Source organism: Triturus cristatus, chromosome 1_2, assembly GCF_964204655.1.
Source record: "Triturus cristatus chromosome 1_2, aTriCri1.1, whole genome shotgun sequence".
In the NCBI taxonomy this organism is placed as follows: Eukaryota; Metazoa; Chordata; class Amphibia; order Caudata; family Salamandridae; genus Triturus; species Triturus cristatus.
In genome coordinates this window covers 262,084,337-262,103,253 of record NC_140580.1, presented here as the reverse complement: position 1 = coordinate 262,103,253, position 18,917 = coordinate 262,084,337, and the positions used below count along the sequence as shown (strand labels likewise).

General features: G+C 48.7%; 1 protein-coding gene across 2 annotated transcripts in view; it reads right to left on the bottom strand.

The window, feature by feature from the left end:
* The window catches only part of LOC146867129 (nucleolar RNA helicase 2-like), a 796,160-nt gene that overhangs the window by 354,411 nt on the left and 422,832 nt on the right, over nucleotides 1–18,917 (bottom strand). For both annotated transcript variants that reach the window (XM_085603581.1, XM_085603582.1), the window contains one exon: nucleotides 1,190–1,309. In XM_085603581.1, the coding sequence (XP_085459707.1) occupies nucleotides 1,190–1,309 (120 nt within the window). The remainder of the gene's footprint in view (nucleotides 1–1,189; nucleotides 1,310–18,917) is intronic.

The window sequence follows — 18,917 nt, the reverse complement described above, 5'->3', positions numbered from 1 at the left end:
TTACGATCCGAAGCCTCCGAGATAATCTGCGGCGTCCCGCAGGGATCCTCCTTCAGCCCGACACTGTTCAACGTCTACATGGCGCCTCTCGCATGCATCGCCCGACATCACGACCTCAACATAATCTCCTACACCGACGACACGCAACTGATACTCTCCCTCACCAAGGACACCCTCACCGCCAAATTCAACTTCCACCAGGGAATGAAGGCCGTTGCCGACTGGATGGAGGATAGCTGCCTTAAGCTGAACACAGACAAGACGGAGATCCTCATCCTCGGACCCAACCCCTCAGCATGGGACGACTCCTGGTGGCCCGCATCGCTGGGGACACCCCCCGCACCCACCAACCACGCATGCAACCTGGGAGTCATCCTCAACTCGAAGCTAACCATGACCAAACAAGTCAACGCTGTCTCCTCCACCTGCTTCAACACCCTCCGTATGCTCCGCAAGATCTACAGATGGATCCCGACAGACCAGGAAAACTGTCACCCAGGCCCTAGTCAGCAGCAGACTCGACTACGGAAACACCCTCTATGCCGGAGCCCCGACCAAGCTCATCAACAGACTGCAAAGAATCCAGAATGCCTCTGCACGCCTGATCCTCGACGTCCCGCGCCCACATCATCCCCCACCTGAGGAACCTGCACTGGCTCCCTGTCGACAAAAGAATCTCCTTCAAGCTCCTGATCCACGCACACAAGGCACTCCACCAGACCGGCCCAGCCTATCTCAACAGTCGACTCTCCTCCTACGTACCCAACAGGAAACTCCGCTCTGCAGACCTCTCCCTGGCTACCGTCCCACGCATCCGTAAAACCACAGCCGGAGGCAAATCCCTCTCCCACCGCGCCGCCAAAACCTGGAACACCCTCCCCCCTCATCCTACGACAAACCGAAGACCTTCTAACCTTCAGGAGACAACTCAAGACCTGGCTTTTCGACCAGTAGCAACAGCACCCCCCCCCTCTCCCCACCCTCAGCGCCTTGAAACCCTTGCGGGTATGTAGTGCGCTTTACAAATTATTTGAATGATTGAACTTACTTGAAAACAAACTTACTTTAAGCAAAAGTAATTGCATGTAATTTTCAAAACATTTAAATCCTAGAATTAAAAAGAAACAGTCCTACTAAAACATGCTGATCGTCAATTGACAGTGCATTCTCCTATATTCAACATACTTACTGCTTTCTGCTCTACATATCTTAACTGCGATTCTTCTTTACGCTGATAGAAACAGATGCAAACCCCAGTGCGCCCAGCACGGCCTGTGCGTCCAGAACGATGAATATAAGAATCAACATCCTTAAAAATAAAAATAAAATTGGTACTAATTAGGTCTGAATATATGAGAAGAAGTTGGTAAGCATTTTGTCAACTTCTATCATTCACTTATTACTGCTTTCAATAAATTGGTTGCCATGAGGGTAAACATCCTGAAACTATGAACTGAAAATTATATAAGAAATTTAGAGATAAAAGTGCTCACCTGTCACAAGGTAATAACTATGTTCACCATTTCCTCAGGTTGAGCGTCGAGGCAACCACTATTCAGCCTGAGCCCTTTTATAAATATGTGGGTGATGGAACGCGTTACTTACCTGTAACTGCGGTTATCCAGTATTGGTATCTTTCATAGATTCACATGCCTGAATCATTCCCCGTCGTCGGGAATGGGAGTCGCCGGTAAATAAAGTAATGTCCAGAAGACATAAGACAGCCATAGGCCTCAGAGGCCTTAGCTTAGTAAGCTATCCACGTCCTTATGTAAAAAGGACCAAATTTTGGCCAGAGCCAATCAGCTAACACCACCCTCTAGAACCTTCCTGGTAGGAGCTCTAGTCCCTCAGATTTTCGTGAGCACAGTGCTAAGCAGCTGTATACTGAGAGATCCGAGAGAGCCCTTCCAGGGGAGGCGGGTGGGTTGCATGTGAATCTATGAAAGATACCAATACTGGATAACCGCAGTTACAGGTAAGTAACGCGTTCCTTATCCAGTATTAGGGTATCTTTCATAGATTCACATGCCTGAATCAGAGTAGCAAGCAGTGAAAAAGCACATTTCGAAAGATATGGATAACATACAGGTATTAGATAACCACATCTATCTGAGATAAATAACAGTACTACTGTAAAGCAATGAATAAGTAATGCAAACATTATAGTGCGAAATGTGCATAAACTCAGGATGGTGGGATGAAAGAAAGGGCTCACCTCTATTTAAAAAGATGACGTAGTACCGCTTGGCCCACTGACGCATCCTTCATGATCTCCGCATCGAGGCAGTAATGCTTGGTGAAGGTATGCGGCGTCTTCCATGTGGCCGCTCTACAAATATCCACAATGGGCACCCCAGCAAAAAGAGCCATGGAAGTAGACATGGCCCTTGTGGAGTGGGCACGGACCGTTGTTCTCAACGGACGTCCTGCCTGTTGGTGACAGAAAGAAATGGCCGAAGAAATCTAGCGGGAAATGCTCTGTTTTGTGAGCGGAAGCCCTCTTCGAGGTCTGCTGTAGGCTATGAATAGCTGATTTGATTTACGAAAAGATTTCGTTCTCTCAATGTAAAATTTCAAGCAACGCTGAATGTCTAGTGAATGTAGAGTTCGTTCCGCCACTGTTTGTGGATTTGGGAAGAATGATTGTAAAACAATAGGTTCGTTGAGGTGGAAGTGAGATGGAACCTTGGGAATGAAAGCTGGATTTGTGCGGAGAAGGACTCTATCCTTTTTGAATTGCAGGAATGGGTCCTGGATAGAGAATGCTTGGAGCTCTCCCACTCGCCTTGCCGAGGTGAGAGCTAGTAGAAGTGCCACCTTCCAGGAAACAAATTTAAGGTCAGCTCTGTGGATGGGCTCAAACGGGTGCTTCATTAATTGAGCTAGAACTATGTTAAGGTGCCAGGCCGGTGGAACAGGCTTTACTGGAGGGAATGTGCGAAACAGTCCTTTCATGAATTGCTTTATGAGTCTATGAGACCATAAAGAGGGGCCGGAAGAAGATCTTCTGAAACGTGAGATTGCAGCTAGGTGAACTTTAATGGAGGCATGAGCAAGACCAGATTCTGCCAGATGTAAAAGGTAGGGTAAGACTTGTTCTGGGGTGGAAGAGAAAGGATGCAACTTATTCGTCTTACACCAGATACAGAATCTTTTCCACTTGAGTGAGTAGGTCTTGTTGGTACTATCTGCTCGAGCCCGAGCTAGAATTCGTCTGCAGTCTGGAGGAATGTCTAGGCCCCGAAACTCTCTGAACTCAGGAGCCAAGCTGATAACCTGAGAGAGGCTAGATCCGGATGTTGAATCTGCTGATCGCTGAGCGTCAGAAGAGATGGAAACGTTTTCAGCCTGATCGGAGGTTCCTGGGAGAGGAGGTGAAGTTCCGAGAACCAGTGTTGGCGTGGCCAAGCTGGGGCTATCAATATCAAAGTGCAAGGTTCCGCCTTCATCTTCCGTAGTACCCTGGGGATCAGGGGAAATGGCGGAAAGGCGTATGCAAAGACGTTGCACCATGCTATCGAAAAGGCATTCCCCAGGGATCCTGGTTGGGGATGCCAGCTTGCAAAGTATTGGCATTTGGCGTTGCGTTGGGTGGCGAATAGGTCCAGCTGAGGTGTGCCCCATTGGGCGAAGATATTGTTGAGGACCTGCTGATCCAGTTCCCACTCGTGGCACGCTGCCTGTCTCCTGCTTAGATAATCTGCCAACACATTGTGGGTGCCTGGAACATAATCTGCTCGGAGAGAGATGTTGTGGCGGAGCAGCCAGTTCCAGATTTTCTGCGATTCGCGCGAAAGTGTCAGTGAACGAGTCCCTCCCTGCTTGTTCAGGTAGTGCATTGTCGTGGTGTTGTCTGTCCGGACAAGCACTACTGAGTTCTTTATCCTCGGGAGGAAAGCCACTAGAGCTAGGTAGACTGCTCGGAGCTCTAAAAGGTTGATATGAAGCATTTTCTCCGAAAGGGACCACTTTCCGCTTATCTGTAGCTCCTGAAGGAAAGCTCCCCAGCCTTCCAAGGAGGCGTCCGTGGTGATTATATGAGGAGTAGCAGGAAGCAAGAAAGGCAAGCCTTGCGAAAGGTTCTTGGGGCGAACCCACCATTGCAGAGCCTGTTTGATCGCCGGGGTTACTTGGATGACGTCGTCGAAAGACCCTGTACACTGGATCCACTGGTTCGACAGAGCCTCTTGTAGGGGTCGCATCCGTAAGCGGCAATGTGGGATTAATAGAATGCAGGAGGACATCATCCCGAGGAGGGATTTGAAGAGGCGCACCGAGAGTGTCTTTCTTGTCATTACCTGGAGTGCCAGAGATTGAAGTTTGTCCTGGCGTTCCTGTGACGGGAATGCTTTCCTGTGGATGGTGTCTAGTGTGGCTCCCAAAAATTGCATGCATTGGGATGGTTGCAGGACAGATTTGTCGTGGTTGAGAGTGAGCCCCAGTGACTCGAAGAGTGTCAGACAAGCGTTGGAAGATCTTATCACGCCTTCTTGTGATGGGGACTTGATAAGCCAGTCGTCTAAATACGGGAAGACTTGGTGGTGGGAACGGCGTAGGTACGCCGCCACTGGTGCTAGGCATTTGGTGAAAATGCGTGGCGCCGATTTGAGCCCAAAAGGCAGAACCCGAAACTGGTAATGCCTGCCCGCCACCATGAAACGCAGGAACTTCTTGTGGTTGCGGTGTATTGGGACATGAAAATAGGCGTCCTGAAGGTCCACCGACGCCATGTAGTCGTTTGCGTTGAGTAAATGCAAAACCTCCTGTATGGTAATCATTCGAAACGACTGTTTTTTCAGAAATTTGTTGAGATTTCTGAGGTCCAATATGGGTCTCCATTTTTTCTCTTTCTTTCGGATGAGAAAGAAATGGGAGTAGAACCCTCTCCCTCGTTGGCTTAGGGGAACTTTCTCTATAGCTCCCTTTAGAAGCATAATCTTTATTTCTTGGAGTAATGGGCGCAGGTTTTTGTGAGCCCTTTGGCGGGGAGGAGTTTGGGGAGGAGTTTGAGGAGGAATTTGTATGAATTCCAGGGAATGGCCGAATTGTATTAATTGGAGGACCCATCGGTCCGTAGTTATCGTTTGCCAATTTTTGAGAAAATGGGAGATGTTTCCGCCAATCTTGTAGGATGGAGACAAGTTTGTGACCGGCTGCATCTGGAAGTCATTGCCGCCGCGCGGCACCCTTTTGTCTTCCTCCTCTGTTACGAAAGGAAGTTTTGTGGTAAGACGACTGTTGTCGCTGCTGAGATTGTGGACGGTACTGCTGGGAAGAGGAGAAAGAGGAACGCTGTTGAAAGTCTCCTCTGGAGGAAGTCTGACCTCTTCCTCTGGACCCACGAAAGGAAGGGTTCCGAGATTGCAGAGACCCCAGGGCTCTGGCAGTATCTGTATCTTTTTTGATACCTTGCAATGCCTCATCAATAAGAGGACCGAATAGAAGCTGTCCATCATAAGGCATGTCCAGGACTTTTGTCTGGACCTCCGGTCTGAAAGAAGTTGCCTTGAGCCAACCCTGGCGCCGGAGAACAGCCGCACCAGCCAGCTGTCTAAAACCTGTGGAAGCAATATCCATTGCACAGTCTATCAGTTCCGTGGCAGATCGTTCACCCTCCAACAGAATCTTCCTTGCCTCTTCTTTTAAGTCAGAAGGCAAATCCGCTAGATATGGGGCAATGTCCGCCCACATTTGTCGGTTGTACCGTCCCAATAGTGCAGTAGCGTTGGAGGCACGCACTGTCAAGGCTGACATAGAGGAGAAACGTTTCCCTATGTTATCCATACGTCGCCCTTCTTTATCCGGCGGAGCTGTCAACAGCGCAGCTGGGTTGTTTGCCCTCCTCTGCGCAGCCTGAGTGATAACCGAGTCCGGCTTTGGATGGCCTGTAAGACAAACCGGAGCCGTGTCCGGAGCTTTATATTTCTTGTCCAGGCGTGGTAGAACCGGTGGCACTGATGAAGGGTTCTGCATTATCTTTATGCCCTGGTCCCAAATATAATCAATTATCGGAATTGCCCGGACGGACTTCTTGAAGGGTTCCTTAAAGTCATATAAGAAACAGTCTTGTTGATGCGAAGGCATCGGGATCTGGAAGCGCTGGGCCGCTCTTTCAATGATGTTGTGGAAACCGCCGATGTCGTCGGGCGGTGAGTCGGCTGTGGTAGGGACAGGCGAAACAGGAGCCGGAAGGATGTAATCGTCCCATTCATCTTGTTGGGATTGGACGTCCTGGAGTTCTCCTTCCTCAGGTTCCTCCTCCTCCTCCTCGTCGTCCGTGGTGGGCCGAGGCGGAGGTGCCGTCCTCTCCAAAAGCAGTGGAGGCGGTCGTGGCCGTGGAGTAGAAGGCCCCGCAGGCATCGGTGGAGGTGCCGGAGTCGGAAAACGCTGCTTATAGTCCGTTATTAAGAGCTGAAGGTCTGTGACCAAGGCTGCCGGTAGACACACCATGGAAGGTGGAGGCGGCATGTATTCTTGATGAGGAACCTCCTCATAGTCCTGGGGATTGTCTTCGAAATCCGAGACATCCTGGTACTTTACATGAAGCTGTGATGGACTAGTCGCCGCAGGAAAGAGACTAGCGTCATCCGAATCCTCCTCTTCAAAGAGGCGAGTGGGAGGCAAGGTTGAGACCTTACTGGGCGAAGTGAGGGCCGGAGTTAATGCCCGCTTGGTTATTTGTACATGCACAAATGTACCTTGGTCGTCCGTGTCCATACCCCTCAAGGGGCTCGATGGTATAGCTGTAACCGACGTTACAGGTATCAATGCAGTCGACGAGATCGTCGTCGGAGTCGTCGTCAACGACGAGGATGATGAAGACGGTCTCCTCGTCGACGATGACGTCGACGATGACGTCGACGACGGCGTCGACGGTGATATTCTCGTCGACGGTGTCCTCGTCGACGGTGTCTTCATCGACGATGTTGTCGTCGACGATGATGTTGATGAAGCTCTCGTCGACGGTGTCGTCGTCGACCCTTCCGTCGGCAGCTTACTCGCCGACGACTTTTTTATGGCTAACGTCGACGGAATTGTCTTGCCTGCCGTCGACGATGGAGTTGTCGTCGTCGAGGACATGGAATGGGATGTCATCGTCGATAGAGTCGTCGTCGACGATGTAACTGAAATCGCTGTCGAAGGCGACTTTCTCGTCGACGCTACTGTCGACATTGTCGTCGACGAGGTGGCAATAGGCTTTTTGAAGGTGTGGGGCATCACCTTAGGAGACAAGCTCCCTGGAACAGGCGAATCCTGGACCTCTGAAGACTTTTTCTGCGTCTTCTTTTGAGGTGGCTGCGACGAAGGGCCCGGCGATGCCACCCTTGGTCTTTTAGATGAGGAGTGAGACGCAACTGAGGAACTCTCACTCTCCTCAGAGGACACCACATCCTTGTCCTTTAGCCTTTGCAGCCAGATTAAAAGGCGCCCCTCTCGGTCTTTCAAGGTCTTAGAAGAGAAAGTCCGACATACCTTGCAGTCCTTAGAACTATGACTGGGATAGAGGCAATACAAGCAGTCCTTGTGTTGGTCGTCGATATGTAGCCTCTTCTTTCCGCAAGAGGCGCAGGGCCTGAATAAACCCTTCTTAGGTGTATCAGCCATGCTGAAAATCCAGAAAGTTGTGAAGAAATACTGTCAAATCCAAAGAAATGAGCAGAGCTCAGTGGAGACTCCCTTAGCACGACGTGCGGTAGAAAATCTGAGGGACTAGAGCTCCTACCAGGAAGGTTCTAGAGGGTGGTGTTAGCTGATTGGCTCTGGCCAAAATTTGGTCCTTTTTACATAAGGACGTGGATAGCTTACTAAGCTAAGGCCTCTGAGGCCTATGGCTGTCTTATGTCTTCTGGACATTACTTTGTTATTTACCGGCGACTCCCATTCCCGACGACGGGGAATGATTCAGGCATGTGAATCTATGAAAGATACCCTAATACTGGATAACATAATTTCCTGGCTAGTTATAAAAAAATCTGTGCATTAAAAACCATTTCAATACAGTTTCCTAACACCTACTATTTCAACCACGTTGATGCATTAAGACAAAGGTATCAGTTCTAAGATTATGAAAATACAAGGCTTTAGTATTGTTCAGAGCATCAGCTAGAAGCTTTTTTAATGTATACCAGATAAGTGGCTTTGATCCTTTGAGCGACTCACTCTGGAGGGCATCCAGGTGGTGAAAGCAGAAGCCATCTAGGCTGCCCCTAGGTCAGGTCCAGGGGGATCGGCCTCACCAAAGATGTTGGCATTTCTGAACACGATTGTGCCATCCTGTCTTGGGACCACTGTAGAAAGCTGTCTTTTTATATAGTGCACCAAAACAAGTTACGATGTGTAGAGAGTCCAGGCAACCCCTATTGATTTACAGGGGTTAAATAAAAATCCCAAATGCTTTCTTTTGTGGTAGTGAGGGTGTAGGAAAGTGCCCCTTTTTGACATGGTCACTACTGCTTTTTACCAGGTACCTGATGCAATTTTGACAGAAGTGCACAGAGTTCCTGCCATCCAGGCTCCTATTGCCAAATCTTTCCCTAGAACTGTACATTTCTTACCCCATTTGGCAATACCTTTAGCACCCTTAGTAAATCCCTAGTAAATATGGGCTAATGAGGGTCCCCAAGGGCTGCAGCTGGTATTGTGCCATCCTAAGGGACCCCTCAGCACCAATATGGAAACTGCCATTGCAGGCAGCGTGCCATGATGCAGAGAAAAGTGAAGACACGACATGGCACATCTGTATGCCATGCCTGCAGACAGTGCACGGAGAATATGTAAGTCACCTACAGAAGGCCTTACAGCCCTAAGGCAGGGTGCACTATGCTACAAGTGTGGACAGATCAGCATGAGAAGATATGCCCCTGTGAGGTCTAAGTTGATTCTTAGATATTACAAATTAACAGTATAGCCATTTTGAGTACATGTGCTGGACACTGGTCTTTACGAGTTCCCCAGCTAGACGATGGCTTCACTGAAACTAGAGATGTTTGGTATCAAACATCTCGTATTATTAAACCAACACTAATTCAAATGATGGATTTATTAACACAAGCACCCACTGGATTTATTAATACAAGCACCCAGAGAGCACCTTAGAGGTGCCCCCTGAAAACCTACCGACTACTACTGTGCTGGATGACTTTTGTAGGCCAGCCTACCATCAGACAGGTTTCGGACGCCCTGCAGGTGAGAGCCTGGGCTTGCTGAGGGCAGAAACAATGCCTGTTCAGGCCGGAGGGGTTGTCCCCACCTCCAAGCACGATGGCTCAGTGATAAGTATATTAAGGTAGGAGGCTTCAAAGACCTCTGATGCCTTTCATATGCGGCCCAAGGCTTCCCCAGACTGAGGAAATGCTACTCCCTGCCCCAGGTCCATTGGCACCAGGACAAGCAGGACAATTAGCTAGTCAGAGACATGTCCCCCCCCCTCTGAGGATAGTTCCACTTTTAAGGTGGGCTACCTGATGTGGACACGACTTTTAGAATCCCACCATCTTAGTTTTGGTGAAATTAGACTCTCTGGGTCAGGCTTTGCACACTTTCCACAGGAAGTGGTCATATAGAGGGTGTAGACACCCTAAAGAAAAGTAGCACATTGGCTGTCACTCCCCTGAACACCCATGAATTGAGTATTTAGGTAGCACCCCTGGCACCAGGAATTCTGATTCGACGGATCAAGAAGAAGAGGACAAAGAAGAGCCGCGAGAAAAGCGAATTCTGAAGACTGCTGTGGTCTTTTGGCACCAAACGCTGCTTGTCTGCACCAGTCTCGAAAATTGTGATCAGCTACTCGTCCTGCAGCTGACCAGCTTCCAAGAACCCCAGGAGAATGCCAGCCCTTTGCAAACTGCCAGCAATTAACTTGGGGTATAGGAGCTACTCCCCTGCAGTCCGCAGGCGCTGAAAAAGCAACATCTGGTTTACCGTGTTGCCGCTCCCTGGCCAGCAGCCTCCCAAAGAAAGGACCCTGTGCTCTTGAAGGTCAGATCCGCCCCCCCCCCACCCCACCAAGTGAGAGGAAACCAGAATGAACCGGAGACGCACAGCACCAATACACAGGATACAGACCCCTTGCAGCAAAAAAAGCCCATGAGAGTCCAATCCGGATTCCAACTACACAAACAGCCATCGAGAGTCGTCCGCACCACAGAGACCCACTTCCAGGATGGCCAAGCGGTCTTGATTTTACACCCTCAACTGGTAAAGATCCAACAACCGCAAGGCCCAGGACACACAGCCCAGCCGACCTATCCACTCTGCGCCTCAGCTCGAGGTGGCGCGCACAGCTACCAACACGACCAGCACCTCTGCACCCAGACACCCCAGGGCAGGTAACTAGTAACTGCTGGTGGTGGTACTTTGGACCATGGCCCTATACAACCCTCCCTAAGTACCGAAGGAGACCCTCAGAAACCGATCGCAAATAACTGTATACATCATATGCCTTTAGTTCCATAGGGAGGCATTGCTGCGTTAAGACGCATTTAGGGGAACTATTTATTGACCAGTAAAAAAATCATTTGATAATGAAGTTCTTGGATTCAAAGTTGAAATAAAAATGTGAGTTATTGTTCTAAATTGGTTTCAGATTTATTCTTCAGTGTGTCTCATTTATTGCTTCCGAGTAAAAATAATGCTTAGCACTTCCCTCGAGTAAGCCTAAACTGCTTGCCCACACAACCACCAAAGACCATTTACTGTTAGCATTTTTGCCTCTGTAAAACAATAAGGGTTGCCTGGACTCTTTACGCAGTGTATCTCGTTTTAGTTCACTATATAAAGAGCCAGCTTCCTACATTGGTGGTTCAGCAGTGGTATACAAGACTGCATTTGCTCATACCACTTGGTCAATAGGTGACTTCACAAAGTAAATCCATAATTGACATTAGTAAACCTTATTATTCAATTTATGTCGATTTTTCAAAGTTTCTAAACTTGAACTGTTAAGGCCTAGGTTAAGAACCCCAGTCCATTTGTATTAGGTTTTTAAAAGAATCGTAGGCAGTTAGGACATTGAAAAGTATAGTTTGCTCGATTTTTATTAAATTTCTAAAAAGGTCCCAACTGATCTAATACAGTGTCTGAAACCCAGGTGCTCAAACTGGGTCCTCACAAGAAACTTAAGTTGGCCCAACTTTAGGACCTCTGCAAAGCATGGAACCTTGCCATGGGGTCTAAATCTAACAAGGCTTATTAACGGACCCTGCTTGCTGAGCATGATAGAGCCATGGCAATGGAAGAAAGCCCTACTGATACATAGGAGGGAGATGTCAGTGCGGATGATGATCCCTTAAATTCCCCTACTGGAAGCACCTACAACAGGAGTACTTCAGGTAGTACTCCCGATGAAGTTGAGGAGAATCTTGAACTTCAGAAATTGGCTAGGAGAATAGCAGAGGATGCTAAAATCTTAGCCATAGAAAAAGAGAGCTGAGATGGGCCTATCACTCATCTCTGGTGGCAGCAAAACTTTAAATAGGGAGAAAGATGAAACTTCCAACCCTAACATCCCCAAATATGTAGAGGGTGATTATATCACCAAGTGGTTTACAGCCTTTGAGAGGGCTTTTAAAATAAGAGAAATCAGCAAGAAGTTTTGGGGCGTTCTACTCTGGAAGCTGTTTTCAGGAAAGTGCAGGGGTAGACTCCTCCGGACACTGAATGAGGCAGATGCAGAGTCCTATGACCTCATGAAAGATACCAAATGAGAGTTTTGGACTCACCACTGAGGAGTATAGGATTAGGTTCAGGGAAACTCATAAAACCTCGTGTCAGACCTGGGAAGATATTTTGGACTTCAGTCAAACACTAGATGGGTGGTTAAAAGGTAACAAGGTGCAAGTTGCAAGACTATAATGGGCTTTAAAATCGCATTATGAAAGCACATATATTAAGTAACTGTTTCCGAAAAATTGCATCAGTACTTGGTAGACCCAGGTCCAGTCTCTCCCCAAAAACTGGGAAAGAAGGCCGACCATTGGATTAAGACTAGGGTGTCCAAGAAGTAATATGGAGGGGTGATCAAAAGAAAGGGGTTGCTAATCCCCAACAAGGGAAAGAGAGGGGGACACCTAAGGATAAGAAGGGTCTTCTAAAGGCCCCCAAAAACCTGTTAAGGATTGTGGGACCTGAGAATACACAGACCAAGGGTGGGTATCAGGGTAAGAACTGGGATTCCTAGGTTTGGTGCTTTCATCGCAAAGCCAATGGGCGCCGAACTGGAGACCCTATTTGTCCCAAAAACCAAAAAGGCTTCCTCTAGTTCTCCTCCAGTAACACTGAAGTGGTGAGTCTCTATATGGGATTTTTGGTGTGACCTGACCAGGCCAGAGAGCACACAAACCACTTTAGTTTAAGAGGGTGGGGTGGAATAGCTGCCCTGGATGTCTGACCGCGTAACGTGGAGAAATACAGATAACAGTGCCATAATAATGGGATTAGAGTGCAAGCACAGAGATACGAGTGCTAGTGTCAACATGGTGACTAAAAACTGGTATCTCCAGAATAGTATCTGACTGGAGAAACGTATCCTTTCACCAGTGCTGTTAATGTGACCAAGGTTCTTTCCATGGAGTGGGGAGGGGTTACAGGCCAGAAAGTGGTTGTGCCCTCTGCAATTCCTGTTGAACATCTCGCAGGGAATGATCTAGCCTCAGCATGTGCTGAAGTAGAGTTAAGATGCCATGCTGGGAATCCCTAAATGGGTGCTAGTAAAAACTCGAGAACAGAGCAAAGCCCAGGGTGAAAAAGAGGAGTGAGAGTCTGAAAGAGTGTCCCAACCCTCCAAAAGAAAAAGTTGGAAGTATAGGAAGCTAGCTCCTGAACAGCCACAAGCTCAGGACCCCTCTCCTCAGAGAAATGATCTGTCAGCCCCAGAGGGAACTGGGCCCCAGGAACTTGGGCATTGCCAGGAAGAGCTCCTAGCCCCAGGAGAACCCTCTAGGGAAGAGCTGCACCAAGGACAGAGGACTTGTCCTACTCTTAAAAGCCTGAGACAGCAAGATGCTGCACAGGAAAAGGGAGATGTCAGCGGCTCCCAAAGGACCTATTGGGAGAAGGGCCTCCTGTACACGGAGGACAGAGCCCTCAAACCTGGTGCGGCTAGGAGGGTGGTTATGCCTCAGCAACACAGTTTTTACGCTCATCGGCCCATGACACCCCCTAACTGGGCTTCTTCGCAAGATCAAGACTTTGAGTAGGCTAGTCAGCCACACCTACTGGCCAAACATTTCCCAGAAGGTGAAGGAGTTTGGTAACTCTGGTGTTAAATGCAGAGCCACTGGCAAGGCAGCTAACCACCCAAAGGCTCCCTTAATTCCAAGTCAAGTCAAATGAACTTTATTTCGGAGAATATCTCCATAAAAGATGCATAAAATTGGTAATATAAAATTGTTTAAAGACATACATTGAATGATTGAAAAGTAGTTAAAATATTTAAAACATTAAAAACACCAGGACATCTATATATCCGCTCGTTACAGCAGTCATGTACAATTTAACCCAGTACAAATTGAGTCAGGTAGGCGTTTTCAGGTACCGTCTCCTCGTATGCCAGAAAGCCCCCAGAAATTTGGCCACAGCAAACACAGTATGAGCAGCCATTTCACTCTTGAGGATTCTAAAGGCTTCATGACACCTAGTAAAACCCAGATTCCTACAAATGGGGATGATCCATTTTCTGCGCGCCTCACTATAGCCCGGGCAAAAAAATATAATGTGCAGTTCGGTTTCGTCACTTACTCTGCATGCCGGGCAAATGCTGGGTGCGGACTCAGACCAATGACTAGTGAGTGCACGGATTGGCAAGGACCCGTGCCTCCATTGTAGATAAAGCTTCCTTATTAGTACTGGGTATATATTGTCCAGGGTTGGTTCCAGGCTATAGGCATTTTTAGTACAAAGAAATTGCTCCGTAAGGGTCCCTACGGTTGTGGAGGAATACAATGTGGGAGCCTTGGAGTCATAATACAATTTAGTGAGTGCCTTTTTTGGGAACCTGGGGCAAGCATCTAGAGGATCATTCCATAAGGTATCAAGGCCTAAACCCACCAGACTGCTCCTTACGAATTTAAACCAGCCAATATTCCCCGAGTTCGGAAGGCTAAGGACTTCCTGCAAGCCCTGCCTATAATGAGTCAATTCGGGCACCGCCCACAATCTATGCCAGTAGATCAGAGGGCGAAGCGCCAGTTCTTCTTCCAGGGGTCTAATGCCTAAGTCGAGTCTTAGTGGCACTAGAGGTGTACTTGGAGGGAGGGCTACTAAGCACCTAAGAAACCTATTCTCCTCTTTTGTCAAGCATGGCGAGACTTTATGGCCCCATAGTTCACTGCCATAGGTAACGGCTCCTCTAGCTTGCACCCTATAAATGTGGAGCGGAGGGCCTATGGGTTTGAGAGTTGACCTATTCTTCCCCGCCAGCCTTAGTATCCCACCCACGTGTTGCACTAGTTTTAGCCTTGCTTTCTCCTGATGCGGACCCCACCCCATTTTCTCGTTGAGGGTTACACCAAGATATTCAAAGGTGTTAACTCGTTCTAGCATATTATTCCCTATACGGGGAATGCGGTGGAACCTAGGCGGCGGATTGAAGGCCATAAATTTGGTCTTTAAAGTGTTAATCTCCAATCCGTGCTCTCTACAGAAGTCCCCAAAGCCATCAAGCACACGCTGAATTCCCATCGGCGACTTGGAGAGGAGGAGGGTATCGTCCGCAAACATAATTGCCGGAACCCTCCTTCCTGCCAACTTTGGGACGTCAGAATTGGGGACCTCGTTGAGGTAGTCAATGACCCCGTTGACAAAGAGGCAGAACAGGGTCGGTGCGAGTACGCACCCCTGTCTTACCCCTCTGTCCACGGGAAACTTATTGGATAGGGCGCCCTGCTTGCCACACCTCACTTGAGCATAGGTGTTGGTGTGAAGGCGAATGATAATCAACAAAAGATCACCTGGCACCCCGACTCTAGCCAGCACTTCCCACAGCTTACCGCGTGGAACCAGGTCAAAGGCCGCCCTTAGGTCCACAAATACAGTATAGAGGCTGCCAACCTCCAATTGTATTGTTTTCCAGTATATAAGGGACAGCCTGAAGACCTGGTCTATGGTAGAGATCTTTTGCCGAAACCCGGCCTGGAGGGGGCTCAAGATTTCCCTGTCTTCGATCCAGTCCGAAAGGCGATCCAACAGAAGCCTTGCGAAAAGCTTCTGGGGGACGTCTATCAGACTGATCGGTCTGTAGTTGGCTGGGAGCAGAGGTGAACCCCTTTTGAATATAGGGACAATCTCCGCCCCCAGCCAAGTGGAGGGAACCGCCATACCGTGAGCAATAGCATTAAACAGTACCAGGAGGTAGGGGGCCCAGATTCTAACCTCATGTTTTAGGAGGTCGCCTGGGAGCTTGTCAAGTCCTGGCGCTTTTCCCGAGGAAAGGCGAGTAATCGCCATTTCCAATTCCTCCAAGTTGAAATCTTCCATCATGGAAGAATTAGCGATAGTTGGGGACGCTATCTCTCCAACCTCGGTTCCTAGGTGATCCAGCCCAGCTACACTATAGAGGGATGAAAAATGTTCCTCCCACACTTCAGGCGCAATATTTGCCTCTATAGCCAAAACAGGCTCAGCAGAGCCATGTTTGACTATTTGCCAGAATTTCCTAGGGTCTCTGACTTTGAGTGCAGATGTCATTTCTGACCAGTTCTCCCAGTCCCAATCTTTTTTGGCATTTTCAAGGAGGAGCTTATAAGCGGCCCGCTTTTCCCTAATGACCAGAGGGGCCTCCTTATTTTTAAATGTCTGGAGAAGGTCTGCCTTGGCTCTCCTGCAACTAGCATTGAACCAGGAGGCTCTTTCTCTCCTCGCTTTCCTCTCCCGAACCACCGGGTTCAATACCTCGGCAAGGTTATTGCACAGGGTCAGATGAATGTCCCCCAGAGAAAGGCACCCATCAGGCGAAGGCAGTAGTGGGAGAAGTCTTCCCACCTTTTCGAGGGCTGATGCCACTAACTCATAAATTGCCCTGATACGATTTGGTTTTTCCAAGAGTTTTTCCCACCTTATTCTTCGCCTATTACTGGATATAATTAGATCGGACACCATTAACCTGTTTTCTACCACAGCAGCATTAAGAAATGCGTCGGCAGCCAGGGAGAGGGACAGGCCATTGTGATCACTGTCCGGCCTGGGGACTATTTTGAATTCTTTAACTAGTTTCCAGTCCTGTAGTTTAATTAATATATAATCTATCCGGGACTCCTGGCCTAATCTATTGAAGGTTGGTTGCGGTGGTATGTCCCCTTTAAACCTGCCATTGCAAGCTCTAAGTGAGTTTGCAAGGGTCATAGTTATTATTTGGGATACAAGTGGTGAGCATGCCCTAACCGGGGGACCCACAATAATTGGAATATCCCAGAGATCATCCTCCTCACTACTGAGCCCGTCTAGGTAAGCCGGGAATGGTTCATACTGGGTGTTAAAGTCACCTCCGACAAGGAGTGTTGCTGAGCTAGAGACAGAATCGAGAAATGTCACCAGATCCTCCATTGTCCCTGAAGTGCCCGCTACTCCAACCGGTCTGGAATATAAGTTTACCAGTGTTAGTCCCATCCCAGTGGGCCAGCGTAAGGCCACACACAAAATATCCAAAGAATTGGTTTCTACAATCTCGGCCTTACAGCCAAGATGAGAACCAATCCATATTGACAAACCACCGGACGGGCGTCCCTTCCCTCCCCATGTGGCTAAAACATTAAAGGTTGCAAACCCAGCATAGCAATGGCTCTCTCTGGCCCACGTCTCCTGGAACATGCATATATCGTATTTCTTAATGAAGTTCGCCCATTCGCTGCAATCTAATTTGTTGGGTAACCCCGCTGTGTTCCAAGATAGGATTTCTAATGACCTCAAATCCTTAACTGTACTTGTGACAATCTCGACAGGAATACTTTGAACTGGCCCGAGGGGGGCCCAGTCCCCAGTGTCAGAGCATTCACTATCTAGGATAGCCCGTGGCGAAGAGACCTGTCTTAGTGAGCACCCACCTGCCCCAGTATTCCTCTCCCCCCCCCCCCAATGCTGGACAGACGGTGCACTCCCCTTTGGGGTTACACCGTCAATCCACAGCATCGAGGCAGTCAAATCTATTGGAGTGAGTAAATGGGACCCCATTCAGATCTAAGGCTGACTGATTCCATCTATTCATGCCCCGGGGATCCCCTTGGGGATGGACTCTTCTCCCCTGGTACAATTTTCTCCGGCCCACCCATGACCAGCCCTCGTCGCCTCCCTCCGCAAACCGCTCTGATTTGTCGGGGTAGAAGGCCGATAAGGGAAGTGTCTGTATGGTGGTATGTGGTGAGCCCCCAACCCAATTGCAGATGTAAGCAACTGTTCTTGGGTCTCTAAAATTGACCAGAACACAATCCCCTGTTCCCCTTTTAATTGTCTCTCCTACCCACGGAACCCGCCTTGCCAAATTAACCTCATTATACATGCCCGGGGGTAGGGGCCTAAATTTGTTGAGCCAGTCTATGGTCTTGTTTTTAATCGAAGTGGGAGTCTCATTGGAGCCCTCAGCAAGCTCTGGGACACCACAAAGGACTACCACATAGGGTGCGGCACCTGGCAGTAGATGGGCTGATCTCCTGGCGGAATTGGAATCGTGGATCTTCATTAGAGGTTGCATGGCTTGCTCCCTGGGGTATAAATTGGGTGCCTTTGGGAAGTTTACCGGGAGATTAGGTCCCTGTGTCTGGGTGACAGGGATAGCTATTGCAGAAGTTTTGTTGGTAGTGTCCCCCCTGGGAGGTAGGGATGGGGGGGGATGGTAGGGAAGGGTTTGGGATGCCCCGTGATGTATCATTGATTGGGGCTAGATTGTTGGTACCAGATGTACTAGGTTGGGTAGTGGCTGAATAGAATGGATTCGTTTGGTGGGTAGATGATGATATTGCGGGAGCTGCACCTCCCCTTGCTACACACTTTGAGCAGATACCACTACTATTTAGCAGTACCTTCAGTGTCCCTACACCCTTTACCAGATCTTTCATTAAATCCTCCATTCTGGTCAACCTACCCTCTACTTTCCCTAGCCCCTGGGTAGATTCCATAAGGGTTCGCTGAGTATCATTTATGCCCTCCTCAATGCCACTTAGCCTAGCCTCTAGCCGTGTTAATCTATCTTCGAGGAAGTCTATCAGGCGTTCTATGGTCGAACTCAGGAGTCTATCCCCTGATTGCGCTTCCCCGTCAGCGTTAGAAATTGCAAAGAGACTACTTGACAATAGGGGAGTAGCTTCTACCCTTGGGTTGGTGTTAGATACTTGGGGGTTCCTCCCTCGTCCCTTGCTCATATTCCGTGGGGATTGGAGGTTGTCATGTTTTAAAATTTTAGATTTTTTCCCCCCCAAACCCTGGGTGCACGGTTTCCTTTTCTTAGTTGCGCCTTTGCCTTGGCCAACCTCTAGGGTCTTATTCCTGAATTCAGGACCCTGTGGGGGTTGGTTGGAGGGGACAAGGAGGAGGCTTTGGGAATCACCTTGTGTATCAGTGATAACAATGTTAATTGAGGGTTGGACATCATCAACTGACCCTGGTAGTGGTGGTGTTAAACTCAAATCCCTGGCCTTCACCGGGAGACCCTGCTGAATAGGTGATAAAGCCCTAGCGATAGCCCCAAGAGAAGAGCGTTTCGATGCAGCCAATCCCTGAGACAGTCTCCTCTCTAGCGTGATTATTTCTTTGTCAAGAATAGAGTTGGCCCTTATGATAAAGTTATCCATGGTCCCCAAAGTAGGAAGTGTTTGGGCTCCAGACCTTGCAACAGTGCTCCTAGTTTCCCTTGCAGCCATGGCCACCTGTTCGTATCGAAGATGGAATAGAAGGCTGGCCCGGTCCCGGCCTCCACCGTCCTCGAA